Genomic DNA, 24,227 nt, shown 5'->3' on the forward strand with positions numbered 1-24,227 from the left:
CGCCGAGGAGGAGTTGCAGACGGGTTTAAACGATTTTATTTCGGATCTCGTTTGACGCATTCAAGCGAATCGCGCACCACCATTGTTTTCAGACAAGAATACGTCTGCGATTGTAAAAACAACAACGGCGATCGACTATTGTTTATTATTTTTCGTTTTCAAAGTTTTCATGGCCCATCTGTCTGCACGGTATTTAATTTTTTAATCGTCTCTCTTCTGTTCCATGTCGTTAATTAAAGTTTCACTGTGTTTACTGTACTTGTTCATAGTGTTCCAGATCGATGAATCACAAGTATTCCAAGCACAGTACTTTTATTTCACTTATATGTGGATGTTAATTATTTAAAATTAATTACTATCGCTGACGAAATTAATCTATACAGCCGTACGCTGCCATTAACGTTATATATATATATATATATATACATATTCGTTTAGTAAGTATTATGTATCGATTCAACTCTAAGGTCGTGTATATTCGTGTATAAGCACGCATTCTGGCAATGAATCGCGTGGTTACAACTCATAATATTTTAAGGTTTACATTGTCTTGATCAAAATACGATAACGATATTATTTTATAAAAATTAAGCGAAAAACTAAAATATCGTTGCTAGTGTTTTGTGCAATTATTTCAAGGATAAAGCTACATATAATAAGCGATATGGTTTTATAAAGTATGATTCGACGGTGTTGAGTGTTTAAGAAAAAAAATAGATTTTGTTAACATTATTTTAACTACATGTTATCGATAGCCACGCAGATGGTTTCGCACACGGAAAAATATACTTTGTAAGCCAACTTTTAACCCTTGATTACACGCGTTAGTGTACTTTGTAAGTACATAACAAGTTGTATTTTGGTTAATATTTTTTTCGGTTGTTCTCTTAATCTAACCTTTCCTTGTGATATATATATATATAATAGTTAGAAATCCATTTCAGTCGTCTTTTGATGTTTGATTTGGTGAATGAAATACGACATACGTGTAATAATTTTATCAATTAACAATATTACTGTAGAAATTACAACCACTGTTTACTTTTATGTATTGTTATAATTAAACTTGAAACAAAATTAAGTTTTACTTTGTTTTTTAATAAGTAAATTAAGTAAATTATGTATGCAGTATCAACATTATCTCTATGTTAACCAAATTGGTTTATAAAATACACCGAATGTGTAATTATTGAATAAAAAAAATTAATGCGTGTAGTTAAGGGTTAAGTATAAAACGAGACGGTAGTTTTTGGTAATTCTATTGAATTTTAATCATGACATCAATGGACTGTTTGTTATTCATAAATCTCTTTTCATAATAGCCTTTTCACCCACTAAATAAACTTGATAGTTGGTAAAATAAATTTACGGTGTTCACAGCGCCTCTGCATTAAGTTTTTGACAGTTTATGGCGTAATATTGGATGTGATACCATTTCTGGCTCAGATGGTACCCTTGAATTATTTTAAAACGCGTGTCAGGTCGTGTTAGTGGTAATTTTATTTTCATCTTTTTAAGTAATCCGTGACACCTCATCCTGCACTCTAAAATGTAAGTCAAGGCTTACAACAAGGCATTTATTTTCACATTGGTTGTTATCGAGCGATTCACTAAACGTTTTAAATTATTATTTTGACTAATTTTTATAATTAGTGTCGACCATAACAACAGCGTCAGCTTTTTTAAATATAATTATCACACCGAAATTGAGCGTCAAATGTTCACAGCGCAGTCAGTTGTTAATGAGCAGTATAGAAATGAGTTAAGCGCCAAGAGATCAGCTGATACAGTATTTAATATCTATTAATCTTTTTAACTACGATTTGGTGCCTCGTTACTAGCGGTGCAGTGCAACAGTTCGACAATCAAGTTAATAAATGCTAGCCAGTATCAAGGAAGGAGTTCAACGTACGGTATAGATCAGGGCATATAATTAAAAAAAAACTTGGTTGTCTGGATTTTATAGTTTAACAACTATCATAAAACTAAATTAAAAATATACGATATATGTAATAAGAAAGTAAATGCCGCTCTGGTAAGTATGAGTTTAATTTTAAAATTTAATAAAACAGCGAGCAATATGTTTGAATAGATCAATGTTGAGGGACGGTAAAAAAAATTTGATAAAAAAAAATAAAAATAAAAACATTGCCATTTTATTCGCTACCACTGAATTATTAATTAAATTAATTGATTAAATAGAGCGTGTTAGTAACTGTAAATGAGTTTATAAAGGGTTTTTTCCCCCACCATGAATGTATAAATAAATATTCCTGTAATTTATGATGGACGGTTGCTACGTACAATAATTTGTCGAACTAGTAGATTCGTTGCACGTGATCGGACATGATGATTTTCTGCAGGCTGAAATGTAATCAAACAGCAAACATGTTTAGTTTATTTATTTATATCCGAGAATATCACTAGCAAAGTTGTTATATTTATTAACCAATCAATAATTATAATAATAATGATAATAATATGAGACATAAGTACGCGTAGGTAGTACTAAATATCAATTTATTCTAAAAAAATTTCCATTTTTACCAATCAGTTAATAAACAATTTTAGCATATATATTTGAATTTTACTTATATGATAATATAACCGACGCAGGCATATATATTTGTATATTTATTTGAATAATTTGCATTATTGTTTGTTATGCCACGGCGCGCATGGCCATGCATTTCTCGTTATTTCGAAATGTTGTAATCATCGTTTAGAGATTAAACGTTATTGAGTGATTTATTATAGATCAGAAAATATATCGCAAATATGCGTGGATCGCCGTCAGAATAATATTATATAATAAAACACATTCAAACAATCAAAATGCATGGAATTATATTAACGAAGTAGAATATCATAATAATATACGTAATATGTGCTTATATTACACAAATAATGTCATTCAAAAAATTATAATTATAAAAAATAATATTAATTTTTTTTTTTACTTTCCGCAGTGCAGTAGTCGCTTCGAATCTTATATTATGTATCTATATATAACTATAAATTTATGAATATATTTTTTTAGATAATCACTTAACGTTCACGCATCATCGCACGAAAAAAGCGACTTTTATATTATGTGATCGCGAACGAGCGCTCGCGAATGTCCATTAATGACGCAAATATACGTAGTTAGAACTCCACGTGGGTGAACTCTGTTCGTGGTTAATCGCAGTATATACAGGTAAATTTAAACGCCATAAAAGCAACAACCAATAAGGTTTACAAATTTTACGTCCAATGGTGTACCATAATAGTCGTTACCTACGCGTTTACGGCAGTGACAGTTGCAGCACTTGGGGGCCGTTTGAAGTGGAAACGTAGGCAATAATATTATAATTTGCTTACAAACGTAAGCCGCGGTTATTGTATTATACGGTTGCGATGACGGCCATTAATTTGAACGTCGACAATTAAACATCCCATCGGTCAAAACGACAGCAATACTACAATATTAATATACGTCGAAATTATTTGCGTTCGATGGGGTCGACGGGCGACGGCCACGGTCAAACGAAGTCGTCGGGTCGCAATAATCCGCTGGTCGGACCGTAATTTCGTAAAATTAATACATATATATGTTATAAGAACAAACAAACAGGATCGAAATAAGCGAGCGATATGGGGGGGAGGGGGGGGGTCTGTAATATTATCACAGACGCGATACTGCAGCAGGTAGGCACTTCCGATTTACGTGGGAAACGCATAGAGTAATATAGAGGCCCGTTCAATAAAACTATTGAGGTGCAATTAGACTCCCTTTTTACATGTGCTATGTATATAACTGATATCAGTTATTACTATAGTACAATATGGGTAACACTACAAAAGAGAGTCTAAGTGCGTATAATATGAACTGCACACACATGCACACACACACAAATATATTATAATATCACCAACTGTTAAGTAAATATTATAAGAATAATATACAAGGTTTATTTTTATTTGTATGTAGCTTATTTTATTGAAACGTAACAAACTTTTTCAAACATGAATTTGATTTAAATATATATTTAACAGGTCGGTATAATTTTATTTCAAAAGTTCAATCAGTTCATCAGCCCGATTTTTCAAAAATATTTTAAGTTTTTAGATTTAAACTTTTAAGATAATTTGATTCTAAAACCATTGAACTTAAAAAAAAAAAAAAAAAAAATACTGTTTCAAGAATAGTAATAATTATATTACAAGTAATTAAAATATAGAAATACAATTATTTTAGTAACTATATAAATATAAAATTTTACCTGAAATCTACTCAGTTTAAGTAATGTTGGTATTCGTAATTAGACTTTTAAAGCGTGAACATCCAGTATTTATCGAACGTAAAAAAGAGAAAATATAATACGACATATATATGTTTGAAAAACATAAATTATTATTTGTTATATTTTATTAATTCACTGCAAATATTATATTTACTAACTAAAATTGTAGCTGATATTGTGTCTATAATTCGGTAAATTAAAAATATCGTAGTTATTTACATATTATTTTATACCTGTAATACAATTAAACAAAAGTTTTCATTTTTCATGAAAGACGGAAATCAATAATATTATTGTGTTAAACCGACAGATTAAATTATGCGCTAAACGGCCATAATTTGAAAAGTTAAAATTCGTACATTATTTTCAAATTTATAACTACAACTATTGAACTTTGTTTTCGTGTACGATAATTATTGTTTGTACGCTAGATATATACCTATATATATCTATACTTAAAGTATTTTACTGCGTTTAGGATTTATGTTGGAGTATTGCCAAAGTTAATAATTATTATATACGATTAACGATTTGTTTTCATGTAGTCTACGCGATTAATCCTTTTAAATGGAGCGCTGATATTATTCTTCATTTCTGAAAACGTAATCAAACTATACTGTAGTCCCACCAATCGATGTGTTTTTCATAGAGAATAAGTTTTTTTTTATTTATTATTTAGTATTGACCAACACGATACCATGGTTAAATTCTTTTATTGATTCGTTTCGACGGGATTAGTTTTTTCTTTTTAATATTATAAACGTATATTATCATTAATCGAGTTGATTTAGTGATTAGAGGGGTCATATTTCGGTCTGAACACTGCTGATTGCGAATATTTGATCAGGAAATTATAATTAATTGAAGCGTTAATACATTGCAGTGACTTTATTACTACGTGGATTAAAGAATTCCCATAGGAATAAACCATTATCGATTGTTTTATATTAATCGACAGAGGTATCATGGTGCACGGCCTAATGTAATACCTAATATATGGTAACCTGCTGATTGTAAAGTTTATGTATCAAATACTTCCACTTGAATACTCAATCACGAAACTCTAAATATTTGTATCTTATGAATATTCAATTTTAAAGTTATATGAATATTTTTTTTTAAGTCATGTAATTTAAAAAAAAATTTAAGGTCGTGGTTTTAATTACCGGTTTACGTAAAGGTTTTTTATTTTAGATAAATAATAACTTCAATAACAAATAAAAAAGAAAAGATAAGAAAATATGAGAAAAAGTGGAAAAAAAATTAATTAAAAATAATATAAAAACAAAATGTATAAACGAATTACGTAAAATAATTGAACGTAAAAATGTTCAATAAAGGTATATTATATTATAATATATTATATTATTTTTTTCAAACAATCCATAATTTTTTGAAGAATTCAATATATTTTTGAATTTAATAAGAAATTTAAATTAAAAAGTTTGTAATGCCAATACTACATAATCTAAAAAAATGTATAACACATTTTAATATTAAATTATTCATTATGGAGGTAAATGAAACAAGAAAGAGTTAAAAATGTTAAAACTATTTTACTAATAGTATAGAAATCATAAAATTATATCGTATAATTTTAAAAAGCAAAAAAAGATTTATTTATTTTATATCTCTAAATATAAATAGATTCAATTTTAGGCAAAGGATTTTGAGTATATTTGGTAAATCCATTGATTAATGGTGAATGTCAATCGTTGGCCCCGATAAATACCAAAATACGTGAAGTAGTATGCTTAAGATTCTATAGATATTAAATTTCAAATTAAGACTGTGTATAATAAAGCAATAAAATATATTTCTTTATGCTCATCTTTTTTTTTCTTCTATCCCTTTTTTTAAAAAAATTATTTTAAACATTATACAGTTGCACTAACTGTTCTACAACAATTTGTGAATACGTTAGTGTTACGCTGTTATATATATATACTTCATTTTGCTGATGTTCAAAAGTGAGAAAAATATGTTTAAAGCCTGTGCAAAAAAAAATCTCCCTTTTTAGATTAATTATTATGACGTAGTAATTACTGATTTTAATTGGTTTATGATAAAGGTATTAAAAAATATTCCATTTTCAAAACTGTTATCTTCAATAATAGCATAACGTAATCGTGTTGCTGCGAATAATCCATAATAAATAATAAGGCGTCTACTATATTTCCCTACGTCATTATATATTTTTCTAACTTGTTTTTTTTTAATATGGAAAATATATTGTAGTTATATTATATTAGTTATAGTTGTGTAAGTAAGCCAAATTTATTAACATTTTTATTCAATTTTCAATTTTTTACACTATTATTAATATATTTTAAACAAACCACACGCTGCTAAGATTAGTAATACTTTAAAATGTTTTAATACTTGTAATTTGATCGTTGGTAGTTTCAACTAACGAGAAAACCAAAAGTTGAAACAAAATTAATAAAAAAAAAGGTGACAAACAACTTCAGCAAGAGAAATAGTTCAGTTGATCAGTCGTTGATTTTCAAGTATGTGAATTGAGGCCATGGACCTTTGAAAGGCTAGCAAGATCTGACATCACTCTTTCTAATGGCCATTTTTATTAAACAAGTGCAGGTAATGGAAAAACTTCGAACAAAGTCACGGACATGTTATAACGAAAAAAAATTAATCAACTAAGAGCATACGTATTACTCATGTCATTACATATTTTTAAATTATTATATTCTTTAACATACTGATGTACCTCTTTTGCCTATATGATACGCCGTCTATAAAACTCGATGTGTGTAAACATGATTGAACAGATTGATTGCAGTGCATTCTTTTCGTTCATGTCAGCTCTATGTAAGATAGTGTTTTAATATATTTTCAATACAGTCAAAGTATTTAAATATAAATAAAAATTCGAAAAATATTCTTCGATGAACTGTGTTTTCAACATTTTTAATTAATAAAAATAAATACCATTTAAAAAACGATATATTTTCATTTTGATATAATAAAATAATGGGCAATAATGTTAAATTTTTGGAATTAATAATTATAGCTTGCAACACATTCGAAAAAAACTGACGTTAATTTCCATAAAATGGAGCGAATTACTGTTGTGAATTGTAAATGACGTACTTTACGAGGTTTTAGGTTTAATATTGAAAATTATGAATTTTTCATTCTATGGTGATTTAAAAATACATTGTATACATTTTCATATTATTAAAATATATCCTATATGCACACAGAGCAAATTCCGATGGATACTATTTAAATGATTTTTCGACCGGATCAGGATTGTACGTAATAACGTTTAGGCCGTAAAAATTTTTAAGCGCTTCGGCGGGTTTATCTGTCTGTAAACACATTTGGAGGGTTTATAATAATAATAATATGTACATGTATTTGTAAAAGGTTTCATTGTGTTTCCGGGATTTAGTCGATATTAAAACGTGCGAGTTTTATCTCAAAACCTCATCATCTTTAGTGGTTTTCCTAGCAGATCATGACGCAACTTTCAGCTACACAAAATTACATCACACGAATAGTACATAATACTATTAATTATTGTACCTATACAGTAATGGACACATTGGGCACAAGCAAATTAATTTAACATTCAACGTTATTTTTTCAGTCAATTTTTTTTTTCATAGTTTGAACTTTAAAAAGTGTACATCAAACTAGATTTTTTTAGCTTTTATCTATATTTTATTTTTTAGATAAAAGGGCATATAAAAAAAAGTGTAATTACACTAAAATAAAAAAGTTTTGTAAAAGTTTGTGCTTATAAAAAATGTATATAGATATAATTGTCTCTTATATACTCTATTAGCTTTTAAAGTTAATAATAGATATAGAATTATAGAATATACGTAGTGTATTGACGAATCACAATGTACTGTTCCAATTGAATACAAACTTAAAACATAAATTATTAATAATCCATTAATATCTAGATGCTATATAGTACCTACATGGTTAACCTCACTCTTCACAACTATCTTAAAATGTCTACTCCTCCTGTAAGAAATCGCTTTCGTACAATATGAAAAATTACTGTAATACTATAATCAGCCAAACATTTATTTTTTATTTTATTACTTTCCTAAATACCCCTTCTCGTTAAAATTGAACAAGCGACTTCCTAAACAATTAAAAAACATAAATATAATATAACATAACCAAGTTGAAATAATATCCTTTTTATAAATAAATATTTTTTTATAATATAAATTTGCGACATTGATAAATTAAAGATGACTTGATGGTGCACGTTCTACTCAAATAATTGTAGTTAATATTAAATTGTCTCGTTAATACGAATTCATTTTTATTATATTTTAAAGCAAGTATCGTATCAAGAGATAGTGTTTTCAAAAACGAGAATTACATTCAATCAACGAGTTAACTACGACCGGTACTATATAATATTCTATACTGTTCGAAAACTTTGTACAGGAAACTCTTACTGTTCCCGCTTAGAATAAGTTTTGTAATATCACCATATTGTTTGTTGGCTATTATAAAAATATTATCGACCTAGATTTCGGGACTTATATTGTCACCATATAATATGTGTATAATATTTTTGTTCAACAAACGTAACGAGTTTAATGTAACATAGAATATAATTTGTTACATTTATTATGCATGTAATTTTATGTTAATTTTAATTTTATTAATAATTAAATCGTTAAACATCATATTTAATGCTATAAAAATGTCTATAATAATAACGTAAAAAAAATGTTATCGGGTTTAATAAAATGATTTTCTGCAAACGTTGAATAAAAGTAACGAAAAAAACCCTATTTTATTAGAAGAATTCTAATTAATATAGTGCTTGGCACATTTTCTATGGGTTATCAGTTTAGGGCAATATTAATCGTATCGATTTGGACGAGCCTATTACAATATAACTAATTATAGTACAAACATTTTCAACAATTAAAGATCCTACAAGAACTGCAGATACATTCGAGGTGTATACACTGCAAGCTCTACTTTTTTTTACTGCGCGTTTTATTTTCATTTACCTATTTTATTTTTATATACATAAATATTATTTTGTACGTATAGATTATAGAGTATATCAGGGGTCACCAACTAATGTCTATGGAGGTCCGTTTTGAAACCCACAAAACTGGCCGCGGTACCTAATAGTTAGTGATTATAGAAATACAGATTATTTTCTATTACATAAACAATTTTTTTGTCGTAATATAAATTTTATATGACACATTTGTCGTTTTTATTTATTTACATTATAAAAATTTTAAAATCTACTCAGCGGATAAGGGTCCGTAAAATAAGTGTTCACGGTCCACCAGTTGGTGACCCCAGGACTATATTATAATGTATTTGCAGTACGATAGTTGCATAAAGCTCTCCCCCAAACAACAACAGGTTCGGTATGTATTGCTTTTCAACGTATTTGCATAGGTATCCAAATGATTACTAAAACGGTTTACTCTGCACCACAACCTTTGTACAAAAAAAATACTAATTATACGCTGTGTTACTGCACCATAAATATGTATGGCTTTTTCCGGGTTACCTTTATTAAATTCTATGTAAAAAAAAAAGACGAAGAGTCAACCGGTCATTCGAATGTATTATTGCGATCGTATAATTACTGAACGAGTTAACATTAGATATTCAAATGAGAAAATACCTATTGATTATTTAACGATCATATTATATACGTATATATTAAAATATTGCCTGCGTTATGTACTAAAGGTATAATGGTATTGATGTATGGTTATTTTAGTTTTCAATTTTATGTAGTAAACACAATACACAAATAATATTAATAATTAAATTAGTTCAAAGGAACTTCAAATTTATGGTAAATACTTTTAGCGATTTTTAAATTTAATACTTTAAAATTAATTAGTTTACACCGTATGCTTATATAACTCATTTGTATATTTCTAATTAAACGAGTAACTGGAAATGACAATTTTAATAACATATATGTTTTAAACATTTAAACAGTTCTACGACTCAAACGTGTGTAAATTAATTAGCTTATAAAGAAGTTCCCCGCAAATTATATTTCTTTGTATATTATGTGAATGTATAATATATTGCTTAACGATCCATGTAGGACCTGAGCTGCCACAAACAATTTTCATCATCTTTCCCTATTCTATAGCAGGTCAACTGACACATTTCTTCTCGACATTTTGATATCTTTATCGTATTTTTCCGAAATAGAAACGAGATGTTCGTAGTCTACCGATTGTTGTTTACTTATGTATGGTTTCTGTTAGTACTTTTCTTATGATATCATTGCCTTCATACACGCCCAAACCATTACATTCTCTTAATTTTAATACATAATAAAATATCATATTATAGAATATTAAATAAACAATTTAGCTTATGTAGTTTCAATTTAAGTGATATTAAGTATAATATAATATATACTTTATTATTCAAATGTTTAATCCATTAAAAGTTAGAGTTACTGAAATTAAAAAATAATATTTTGAAATAAAATAATATATAATGTATATATATATATATTTGTTTATAACAGATAACGTATTTTAATACATGTTTATTTTTAAAATCATGTATGCCTATGTTCATATGATAATCTATGTAAACCATCCCGTGATACTTTATTCTTTTATGTGCATAGTTTAAGTTCTTCCCGTTTTTACTTGAATTTTTTCTGTAAAACATATTCTTACGTTAGCAGTTTTGATTATTTATATATTATAATTTAAAACCGGTTATAGAGTTATGAAAAAGTTAAACGTAAACAATTGAAAAATACTACTAATATATGCTAAGTGTAAGTATATGCACAATATTTTATTTCTTTTTTCAAAAAATGAATAAACATCGCATATTATTTTAATATTCATAGTTTTTAATAAATTCAAATATTATGTTATTTATGTTATTACATTTTATTTACGTACTATAAACAAAGAAAATAAGTTACACCATTAAATATGTTAAATTTTTTGTAAATTAAAAAAAAAAAATTCTTTTTTTAATTCACCATACAGGTGAGCACTGATAGAATAACTAAAATAACTAAGTTATGTGTACTCAATTAGTTTTGTAAATTTTAGAGCACTTTAATTTTGTTAACTTCAATACCACAAAGTACACAATATAATATGTACATCAGCACATTGTACGCGATGAAATACAACTCATAATTGAATTTAACATAGAAATTTAATGAAAACATATTCTCATAATTTCACTAAATTAATTTAATCAACAATTTATTAATGTTAATAATTTCACAAAAACTAATTAATGACTTGCATATTTTACGTAATCGCGAGTAGTATCGCAAACCTAATATAAAAATACCTAAACAGTTTATAATAAGTAAATAATGTAATTATACATAAAAAAAATTGTTTTTATCCTTTTGTAAGTACAGTATTACAGTAATACATTTGAAGACTGTTGAATTGTGTAGATACTGCCTAAACGATAAAATATTTTGTTGGACTTTCTTATGAGCTTAATTTAATATATTTAACTATTTTACTTACAAAATTTCCATTTATTAAACAAAATTGTATTCATCATAATAGGCGATTTGGAGACGAAAAAAAATATATATATTCATTACGTATAACTAACTTATTGTTGCACAAGATAATGCATTGTACATTTTGTATCAACATATCATAATGTAAGTAAAATCGTGACTCTATATTGTAATCTGCATAATATCGTATGTTTAATTATTAAGTTTTAAGTTAACAATATACTAATATTATAGTAGGTATTCTGGTTATTCATTTTCACGGGATGACTGTGTAAGTTTGGTTATATTACAATAAATGTATAGTTTCAAATTATAATTTAATATAGCTGATAATACGTTAGAAGACAAGAGTGTAATGATTTTTTATTTCTCTTGATGTAATACAAAAAATTGTATTGATGAATATAATACTACGAAAATGCATCAATTTATAAAATAATTTATTTAGTTGGGCAAAATAGGCAGAGCACAGTTAAATAACTAAAATATAAGACTTTTTATTTCACACAAGACTTTATTCTTGTCTTCAATTTACATTTAACTGTTGGAATTTTTTTGACTTATGTTTTATTTTTGCACTAGTGCCGCTCGACATTAATTTTAATGAGAGATACGTAATTAATAGTTATTTGAATACTAAAAATTAAAAACTCGAGATTTTATAATGCAATATTCTTGCTCAGTTTTTAGTAAAAGCAACTTTTTTCCACCCCGTTGAAATATTTTTAATTTGTTTATATGATAAAGAGCTTTTATATACTTATACAAATTACACTAATTTATTATGAAATTCTTTGAAGGCTACATACTTTAACGAGTAATTATTTTTCAGAATACATAAGAGCCGACTTTTCATCAAGTAACAAAATCAAAAAAGATGATTTTTTTTCAGTGAAATATATTTAAAAGAAATTGTTCGAAATGTCGAGCGGTTTCCACTTATATACAACAATATATAATATAATTTTATTGAAATTCTTCAGTTAACGTAGCAATGTAGATATACTGAATGATTCTTTAATTAGACAATACTCATTATTTTAAGCTATTAACGTTTTTGAAAACATTTTATAACAAATTTTCAGTTGAAATAAAACCACATTTTTTTACTTTTTTGAATGATAGGATACGTTTTTTTAAAATTCGTCTTCTAAAGCAAAATATTGTTTTTAATAGTTATAATATTTAGAATATTATAATTTACAGGGTGTTACTCGTTTATTTGAAATTATTGCATTTGTCAAATAGACGAGTTACAAACTGTATAAAAATCGAAATTTGGACGAGTAGTTAAAAATATTTAAAGTTCAGGTAAGCGTAGAGTAGTTGAACAAAATTTAGCGGCATATCTCTGTACCTCATCACCATTCCACGCATCAAAACTTTAAATATTTAACCTATAAATTACTCTTCCGAATTAAAATTTGTATGTATCGATATTTTGCTTCAGAATATGAAATTAAAAATAAATATTACCATTAAAATATGTAAAAAATTTAAAAAATGTTTTTTATTTTAACTAGAAATTATGAAAACATTTTTTTTTCTATAATATTAAAAGATTACGAATTAATGAATGTTGTTTGATAAAAGAATCGCTCTGTATATATGTGTATGTATCAATCATAGTTTTCAATCAAGTTAATAGTGAATCAATTCAAACATAGTAACACGCGCGATTAAATTAAATTGCATGCCAAACGGAAATGATTTTTGCGGAAGACTGTAATTTTGTTTGTCTATAAATTACGCGCGTTACGAGTACAGACAAGACAACATTTTACATTAATAGTTTGTGGAAAATATGTAAGACGTTTTGGAAGGTTAAATTTTGTATATTGTGTATTTTTTTCAAAAGAAAACATAAATCATAACGTTGAGTATGTATAGTTATAGATCAACTCGAATTATTACATCGTTTGTGGAGTGTTCCATTTACCAAGTAGTTCAGCTTATTACATTCTATAGTATACATTTTACGATCACAACGAGAGATGTCCGTAAAAATTTGCAGTACAGTATAGTGACCGAGATTGTATAATGTTCGTTTATCATATACAGAAATCACGTGTACTTAAGCGCATATATCGGATATTACGGTCGTTTCGCTTGTTGTAATATATATATACACTAACTATGTATACTATTATACACAGGGCGATTCTTTTAACATTATTCATTGGACTAGTCAATTTGTTACTATTTTTTGTTATTGGCAATTTTTTATGTTTTTTTTACTGTATAAATATAACCCATATTTTTATTTCAAACACTGAAAATCAACAAAAATCGACCAGGGACGTGGTGACCGCGTTCCGTGTTAAAGTACACACACGCATACATCCATAAAGATATAAATACATTTTTATATTACATTTACGATACAAATCCACCGAAGAACATTGTGACAGTGACAGCGATCGTAAACAATTCTCGTCTCGTTCGACGCGATGAAACCCGACCAGTTTTTACGTGTCTGACGATACAACATACTAGTGACACAATTAATAGCCATCCGATACATATTAACACAAGTACTTCTACTGACAAGCAGGTGGGTGGGTATATGTTATGCTCCCGGCGGAATAGATTTGACGAGAACAGAATAAAACAAACCATATAAACAATACGAGCGCAATAAACACAATTACATATTATCATGATCATAATAATTCGTGTGACGTGCGACTACATAATATATCCGTATATGTTTATTGGTATGTTAGGTATAAGCAAATTTTTATTATTCAACACGATCGGTAAGCGAGTATTATGATATTTTTCTTTGAATACGTTTTTGTTTTAACCAAATTTTTCTAGGATAATAATATGATATCCTGTTTTCACGTGAAAATTTCATATAAACAGACATATATTATATACGGTAAATACGCATACGCCGTGTCAAAAATGTAATACAGATAAACACAATTGCACATTTTCATTTTGTTGAAAAAAAGTAACGTAAATGTAATGGTGGAATAAAAAATACACAAATGCCAGACATATAATATGCTGTGGAAATATATGCATATTTGTGGGGTGGAATTTTTAATAAACTTATAGGAGCAAAGCTTTTTGTTTGTTAAAAGAGCTTTTATATGAATTCGCCAAAATGCGATTAAACAATCTCGTATCATAATAATACACTCTGTTCTTTTGTAGATAGATAATACAAAACAAGCTACATGAAACTGCTGCAGTGACTGGATATAGAGAGCACTCGTCTGGTTTCGATCTTTTTAGCGAGGGATAATTTATTTTAATATTGAAGCAGAAAACACATCAATATAATATTTGAAAAGCTCGAATATGGTTACTATAAACAATATACATGTTGTCCTTATAATTTTAAATTGCCAGTAAAGAGTTAAATTGAATTTTATTTTCAAAACGATGGTAATTACTAATTAGTAGTATATTATTGCGGGTATGAGGTAAACATAAATACGTATATATTTATATATACAATCATTGTTAATTTGTGTAGCACAATCTATACAATGTAGTATAATATGCGTAAATGATAGTTGGAATTTTTTTTTTACATTTTAGTGATGGTTAAAGTTGTCCATTGACGCGCTCCTATTCTGTTTAAAAAAATAATTAATTTAATACAATTTAATGTGAATAAATTGTTCCGGAAAATTTTTACGGAGGAATTTGAAATATACAGCATAAGGTTTTTTTTGTTGCAAATAACTACTACGTAATTTGTTTGAATTTTTTTGACCCTATTCAGAATTTGTTTGACATCGGTTCGACCGGAAAATTGATTGTCCATGTGAGATATTGAAGAAATGTTTTCACGTTATATGAGGGTGTTTTTCAATTTTTTTTATGTATAAATTTAATATAGAAGTGAAATTGTTTTTAGTATAATATATAATACATATTATGAAAATTTGTATGAGAATATATTATACATTTTATACATATTACAATTTTAAAAGGGTTAATATTTTGTTAAACTGTATTCGCCAAATGTTTAAGGTACTTATAATGATTGGTATTAATACATTATAAAATATTAATATGTAGATATACCTCGTACAGTTGTACTAACAGTAATTTATAATTGACAATCATAAATAGAAGTTTTCATTTTTACAGTACCAGTATACTTGGGTAAAATATTACGAAAAATATTGTAAATAAAAATATTCTAAACAAATAATACGTATTTTAGCTAATGTTAAAATATATTATAACTGTGATAATTTATGATTTACAATTTAATAATAATAATAATTATAATAATATTAAAATAAAACATATTTTGATATTAATATTATAAATGACTGAATATGTTATTCGGAATACTAACCAAGTCTGTTTCCTAGTATGATTATGTTTTGCATTATTGATTCGATTATTTTAGTTCAAACATGTGGTATGTAATTATGGTATGAAATAATAAAATTTAGTTATACAACTTTTATGATATATTTTTTAACAAAAATTCTCAGAACATATTTATTTTATACATCGATATAACTAAAATAAATATGAGAACAGTTTTAATTTATATTAATGAATGCCATAGAAAATCGATTTTCCAGTTAAACCGATGTCAAACAAATTCAAACCAATTATGCACTAATACTATTCATAAATACAAATTTGTGACGGTGGTTGGCTGGGAAAACGTATGTCCTTACTACGAATGTATATTATATTATTTAAATCGAATTTAATTTTCATATAATAATTCTTGCATAAATTCCAACGCTAATGCCACCAATACAAAATATGCGTACACTTTTACCTTTATTTTAAAACCTTAAACGACTCCGTATAATAATAAATAACAGAAAGTATTATTCCGCTTATAACCGAAATAGCACACTTTTTGTATTAGAATCATAGATCTATAGATGATAGGATATTCAACAAATAATATTGTAGTATCTACTCATAAAAAGCCCCAAAGTAACTAGAGTAGCAGTATGATGGTCCAATGTGGTTATCGTTTATAATGACGTTTATCAATCATTCAATTTCGTGGGTTTTTTTAATTGAGATATTTTGAATATAATTTTTTTAAATTGTTGTTACGTACCTTACATTTTTAAAAATTTGTTATCGTTCAATTTGTAAGCATAGTTGAATAAAATTATATAAATATAATTTGTTTTTGTATTTATATTTTTTCAATCACTTTTATTTTATTAATATAGATTTCCTTAAGATTATCAGGCGAGGTGTCTGGGTGCAGGCGTTAATAATTACTAATGTCAATAAAAGGCAATGTGTATGTTCTAGGCATTTTGATGCCGAATATAAATTCTAAATATGAAAGTAAGTAAACCATAAGATTTACTTTCTTCATTCAAAATTAACTAATAATGTTTTATGCAACTTATATTTTAATCAACTTTTAATTTATTTAAGTTACTTAATATCTAATAATGTATTGTATTATTGTAAATCATAAATCATTGTGAATTCTACTGTTTAAATGTATGTATATTTAATTAAATATTGTACTATCGTGGTTTTAACTTTCAACAATTTAAATAAATTGACAAGATAACAGCATATCGCAAGCATCGACAACAAGGTAACCATAACCAATTTATAGTTAATTTGAGGCTCTTCTGACACGATACTCAACGGGGGGGGGGGGGGGTTGTAGGTAAAATGTATACGACCTATCATCTATGAGATTATAGTACGATTCGATAATGTGTATTTTTATAATAGCTAATTAAAACAATTTTGTAGAATTCGTCCGCGAAAGTTTAATTTTGAAACTTTATCGTCATCTTACTAATATTATAATATACACAGTACACGGTGTATTATATTATTTTTATGATAGCGTTCGATGTATACAGCATACAATGTGGCGCCAGTTTTCTCCCGTTTACTTTTGAATACTCTATCGAATTTCTATGTTAAATATAGCGTTAAAGTTCGGTGCAGTGAAGTTACGCTTATATTAGTTACCTCCTTGATTCGGGCCCTGTCGATAGTTTCTCTTGTATATCAATTCGATACCTATACGTCCTACGAATAACCACGAAAACTCTAAATGACAGGTATAAATCTAAACCAGATTTATATCTATATCTATTATGGACAATTATTGTAGAAATTAGGATTCTTAATTGCCGAGAGTAGGTATACACTAATTTATTAATATTAAACATAACTATGGTTATGTGCAGCGATATTCTTATGTGTCTACTTGACGAACAATCCGACTTAACATTTTATAACTATTCATATTTGATATTATATATATTCAGTATGATCAGAATTTCATTTGATATAAATTGTCTCATATGAATAGGCCAAACAGAGAATGATTTATGGAATTTAAATGCAATAAGACACAATAATCTAAAACAAACTTTTAAGGGTGTTTTGTGGGTTAAACTTTTGAAAATATAATAAGAATGACTACGTTTTATGATATTACAAAAATACATGTATGCGATATAATATTAGAAAATCCGTTTTATGATGTATTTCAGGGGTAAAAAACTTGAAATGTTAGCACAACCACATTTTTAAATGATTTATACAACCATTCATAATACTAGACTATATAGAAATTCGAAACAAAATTTTAAAGTTTTTATACATGTATTTTAAATGACTATAGAGAAAACCGTTACCTAAATAAAAAATAACATTAGAAATAATTATTAGATAGCAGCAGACTGAATAAATGTGCTAGAGGGTTATTGTTGTATTTTTCTGCTTTGTGTATGCATTTAAAACATTTTTAAAACTATTATTCTGCTATAATAAGTAGTTATTTGTAATTAATTAATAAAACTAACGAATAAGTTTATATTTAATATATCAATTATTAAATATTATAAATTAAATGAATTGGAAATATATTAGATGGATAAATAATTCTTATTGAAAGGCCGATGATAATTCATCATCGTATACATAAATTATTGTTGTTTTGAACATTATATAAGCCTTAATCAAAACCATCCAATTCTTTTTTCCGAAGGTTTTAATTTATAAATAATAGGATTATGTATTGTACTGAAAAATAAGTTCAAATAAATCAAAGACGTTTTCCACTAGAAAAATTAACATTAATATAAGATTAACTATTAGATTACACACATTATTTAACAGGCTAATGACTAGAAAATGTTGATCACGTCGATCACATAATTCGCATAAATAACGATAATAATTGCCAAATGATATAAATGCAATTAACCATTAGTTTGTTTATATAAACCTATTCGGTTAATTAAGTTTTGTGATTTAATCAATAGTGTATTAAAATACCACGATGAGTTAGTTATCCGCATAAAATAGTTCTATCATATCAATTGGTATTTCATTGCGGTAAAGTATGATGAGTCTGTGACGACCTTTTCGACAGTGTTGCATTCACACGGGCGGTCGATAACACCAGACTGCGTTACAGAATAAAGTACACGTAACTTATGTTTATGACCTTTAAGTATTTCGAGACTTAATACAAGTAGAATTACGAAACAACGATGAACCTCATTGTTAGGTAACAAAATTCAAAACTTGATCGTTTAGAAATCGGAAAAAACATTATTTTTATAAACATGTAAATGCCTAGTTTACAAATTTAGATTTATTTACTGTGATTTTTAATTTTTGAGAATTTACTTATATAAATAATATACTTATATATATATATATTATATATTGACATTTGATAAAACTTAAAATTTTTTTTTATGATCAGACATGCATTTTTTTATTATAAATAAAATCTTAAACTGGTAATTAATATTTATTATAAAAGGATATAAAATACAATCATAATTAATACTTTAATAATAATATTGTGTTTCAAAGTTTCAGTTGTACTCTATTGTACCTATTTAAAAAACACTCGAAATCGTATAACGTCATACAACTGATTAAAATAATAACGTAAATAATCGATGAAAAAAAAAATCACATTTTCGGTTTCAATTATTATAATTATTTGTTTGCGTGTACTTTTTATGCATTTATGTACTAAGACTATCGCCGTTCCTCGTATAGTACTCAAACATATTATGATGTTGCATAACGATTGTGTAGACAATGAAATGATTGATGGATGGTGTCCCGGTGAGAATACAATGACGGCAAAAACATAAGTCCCACCGACCTCGTATCGTTTATCAATAATTATATTTTTACACGCGCACACAATTGTTAAGAATCGGTCCTCCTATACGATGAGTACCCTGTTTTTTTATTTTTATTTTAGAACTCTAAGACTTAAGAATGATGATTTTATTGGTTATTTTCATTGGACCGTGTCCGTTATCATATTTTTGCAGCTAGAGTGGCCGTGGCTTAAAAATTTCATTATTTTTATCGATTAAATATTTTTTTAATATTTTAGTAATTAAAAAGAAACATTTTATGATTTTTTCATTAGCTTTCTGGTGCAAAGCAAAACTATCGCAAAAAGAAAAACCGGACTGTTATAGAATATACATTAAAATGGTGATGGATTTTTCTTACAATATTCAAAGCACTTATACAAAACATAAATTATGAAAAATTCACAAAAAAAAAACAAAAACTTAACAGATTTTGGCAGAAGAAGAAAAAAAAGTTAGAGGTATATCCTACATAATAGATCACAAATTGTGAGAATTTTTGGAATAATTTATAATGGTAGCATTATTAATATTTTTGCTAATTAAAAATCAAACATAATTTAAATTTTGATCACGATGGACTTAAATAATTTATAATTTTATATTTAAATCGACTAAATATACTATAAATATTAAGAACACGAAACTTAAAAGTGATTTAAAAGAATATCAATTTTAAATTTAAATTTATGATTGCATTTTTATGAAGAATAAATAAATATTTTTACCGAAAGCCCATTCATATAATATACATAAAACGTTTTTTTTACAAAAGATAACAACTGGGTTTCTTAAAAGTTAAAATATTTAATCCATTAATAATTTATGAATTTGTAATTCGTATTACACACGCATAATACAAAACATTTTTATTTTCTGTTTGGCATTAAATTTAGATAAAATAATATTCAATCGGATTGGGTTTTAATAAGTTGATAACTTTGTTTAGGTTTACTTAGTTAAGATTTATTAGTTACGACAAAAGTTTTAAAAACTAAGTTTGTTAATTTTTATTAACGGTTAAAACTGATAGTATGTTAAATTAGTGTTATCAATTAGGGAACAGACTTTTTTTAGTGACCTCGGTTGAAATTAGAATTGTTTATTTAATGAATAATACCCACAAGCCACAGGCTTGCTAATGCAGTTGAGATATTTTATAATTTAGACAACTATTAAACGGATAAAAACTTTAATAATAAGACTATTTATATAAATTTTTGTTTTTTTTTTTTATTTTGTTAAATTTCTACAACAATATTATTATAATATATTATATTATTTATGTAAAAAGATTTACGAGGTCGATCATAAAGTCCAATATTAGCTTAATAAAATAAAATTGGCACAACATATTTTATGTTTCTATCAATGCTCGTGACTAAAAGTAATGATGTAAAATATTTAAAATAATAATCCTGTGAATAATTTTCCAACTTTTACCCAGTGGGACGTAGTTAACCAGAAACTATTATACTATATTTTTATGCGTTTTTCATTAAGTGATCGAAGTCAGAAGTACTATTATGAATAATTGTACCTACGGTTTCCATGCTCATCAATTTGCTATTACTTAAGCAAAATATTTTCAATTTGATACAGTGTAAAATTAGATCGTTTACGTTGTGTACGCGTTTTAGTATAATGGGCTTGAGAACGATAAAAATATTAAAAATTATACTTATTTTTGTATCATGTTATATAATTTTTACATTTTCAATTATATTTATTAGATGATAATCAATATATGTGGAATGAATCACCAAAAATGCTAATTTAATTTTTTTCTTTAACGATTCAGCTATACAAAATCTGTTTTTTGCAATTTTAAAATATAATTAAGTATATTTTACATTTTTTTTTTAAAATTAAAATTGAGCTTAAATGTAATCTTGATGTTAAAATACTGGATTGTTAGTATTGTGTGAAGTAATATTTAACACAGGCTTGTCAATCTTTAAGACTTTATTACAACAATCAAAGATGTAATAACTATTGCGAACTATTTGGTATATCTAGCCTAAGAAGTATGTTTATAAATAATTTTTAAATATAATATACAACAACAGTCGATAAATATAATGGATATATACATATTTTAAATAATTTTTAGTTAAATTTTACTTACAACAGATGCGCCTTCAACGAGAATGGATTTGTCACCATGTTCCAACCAACCACCGCCTAGAATTCTGGTCGTGACATTTAGTTCATCTGGTTTAACACATTTTTTGAAATTATCATATACGTCAGCTGAAACAAATAAAAATACAAACTGTAAATATTATTTATACAAAAAAAGTTTTTGGTGGTGATAATGAGGCTTCCTTGGACCAGGCGCTGATCCAAGGGGGGAGGGAGGGGATAGCGATAGTTTCATAGACTTTGGTGAATTTTCTAGGATGTCTGTTTTTGGCAGCCGATAAAATGCATTGTCTTGCCGCTAGCGTTTTGGCTACGACCGTTTTAATCACCCCCCCCCCCCAAATATATTTTGGTTCCACGACTGCCTTAGACAAGGACCATTTTACAATAAACCACATAAAATTACTGAACCGATTTATATATATATTTTTTTAAATAGTCCTCTTTTTTCGGTGAAGGTCTATAGTTATTAAAATATTAGATAGCCTCATGACTACCACACAACGTATATATATAAATAGTTATAAATTATTATTAAAAATCAGTATTTAAATAAATATATGTCAAGTTGATATTTCGGAAATATAGATTGAAATTTGTATCATATATAGCTAAATTATCTTTGAACGCCTTATATTAATTTATCAACAAACGCTCACATAGACGCAGATAGATGAAATACATATATTTGTGATTTAATTTAATTGAGTCGAAGACATGGTAAATCCATACGCAACTAAATTTAACGCTGAAGCATTTTACGGGAAATAAAGTGCACAAGGACAGGTAGTATATTAATATAATTACAAACGAAATTAAACTAGGACAATTTATAATATCAAACAGATTTTTCATGTCAACAGAATCTCGATCGGACGAGATATCATAATATCGTATTTATTTACGTACGTGGACTTAGTCCCTTATTATTGGGGTCATTATAATTGAGGGACCGTCCTTGAATTGTCGATCTTAGACCTCAACCGACTCAACCACATGGTCCGACTCAGTCCGAAGAATTTACATTATATTTTGTATTGATAATTAAAATTTGATACTTATTCCTTTTCACTTTTGCTCATTTTATTTACACTCATATATGATATTGCTAACCTGTGGCGCAATCGGTATTTTTTCAAGCGGGGTGTCCGCCAGTAGCGTATACAGTTGTTCCTCCTATTTCAGATGAAAACTATTTAATACTTATTTTTAAAATTACGGTTCAAGACGGGTGTCCAGACACTCAAGACAACTCCTCTTGGTTGCATCACTGTTGTCAATGAACAGTTCTATGCAATATAACTCGAAAGTTATTCATCATAGGCATTCGTGCGGAAAATGATATGACAATTTTCAGTAAAACACATGGAATATAAATAATAACAGGTAGGTATAAAACAATACTACGAGTATATAGCATTATATTGTACACAGTTTTCCGTCAATCGAACGACGGCCTTTAATATATATAAAATATTATATTATAGCTTAGTTTTGTTGTACATTTAATAGATACCGGCCGAATCATGGCGGTTCAGTGCGATATAATACAGAGTACGCGGTTTCCATTGCAGCCCGCGCATTGTACGAATGAGCTAAGAATTAAAAGTGTAAAAATCATCGCGCGAACGATGTGAAAACTGTATCGACACATTTGACTTATTTATGCATTGGTTTAAAGATCAGATACCGTTACTTTAAACAGTGACATGACAAGGGCGCGGAGTAAAACTTAAGGTGCAGCGTAATGCGTACAGTGACGTGCCGAGCGATGTTGGGCGGTACATCAACCGACCGACGGAGTTCAATTTAGGAATCCAAGACACTTCTTAAATATAGTACAAAAATTCTGAAAAATTGAAAATATGGTGTTTAAGTGTATTCAAAAATCATAATTATTTATTAATTTATTACTAAAGGAAAATGGAGATGAGCATACTTGATGAATCACCCTATATAATATATATGATTTAAGGTTTTACCGTGTAGCAGAGAAAATATTAAATAGCATACTACGTTTACTACTGATTTACATTTTTTTCGAAAAACCTTTTTTTTTTCGAAATTTTAATCCCTAAACATTATATTTGCATAATGCATATAGAATATTTGTGTCACGTATTAACTAAAGGTACATATCGTGTCGTGTGCAACTTATTTTATTTT

The 24,227-nt window shown here is 27.1% G+C and overlaps 1 protein-coding gene across 3 annotated transcripts in view; it reads right to left on the minus strand.

The window, feature by feature from the left end:
• The window catches only part of LOC132930525 (14 kDa phosphohistidine phosphatase), a 155,395-nt gene that overhangs the window by 12,013 nt on the left and 119,155 nt on the right, over positions 1-24,227 (minus strand). For 2 of the 3 annotated variants that reach the window (XM_060996452.1, XM_060996450.1), the window contains exons 3-4: positions 22,045-22,169; positions 2,305-2,364 (exon numbers count right to left, since the gene is read on the minus strand). In XM_060996452.1, coding sequence (XP_060852435.1) covers positions 2,305-2,364; positions 22,045-22,169 — 185 coding nt within the window. The remainder of the gene's footprint in view (positions 1-2,304; positions 2,365-22,044; positions 22,170-24,227) is intronic. The other variant, XM_060996451.1, reaches the window with a different exon arrangement.

Source organism: Rhopalosiphum padi, chromosome 4, assembly GCF_020882245.1.
Source record: "Rhopalosiphum padi isolate XX-2018 chromosome 4, ASM2088224v1, whole genome shotgun sequence".
NCBI lineage: Eukaryota > Metazoa > Arthropoda > Insecta > Hemiptera > Aphididae > Rhopalosiphum > Rhopalosiphum padi.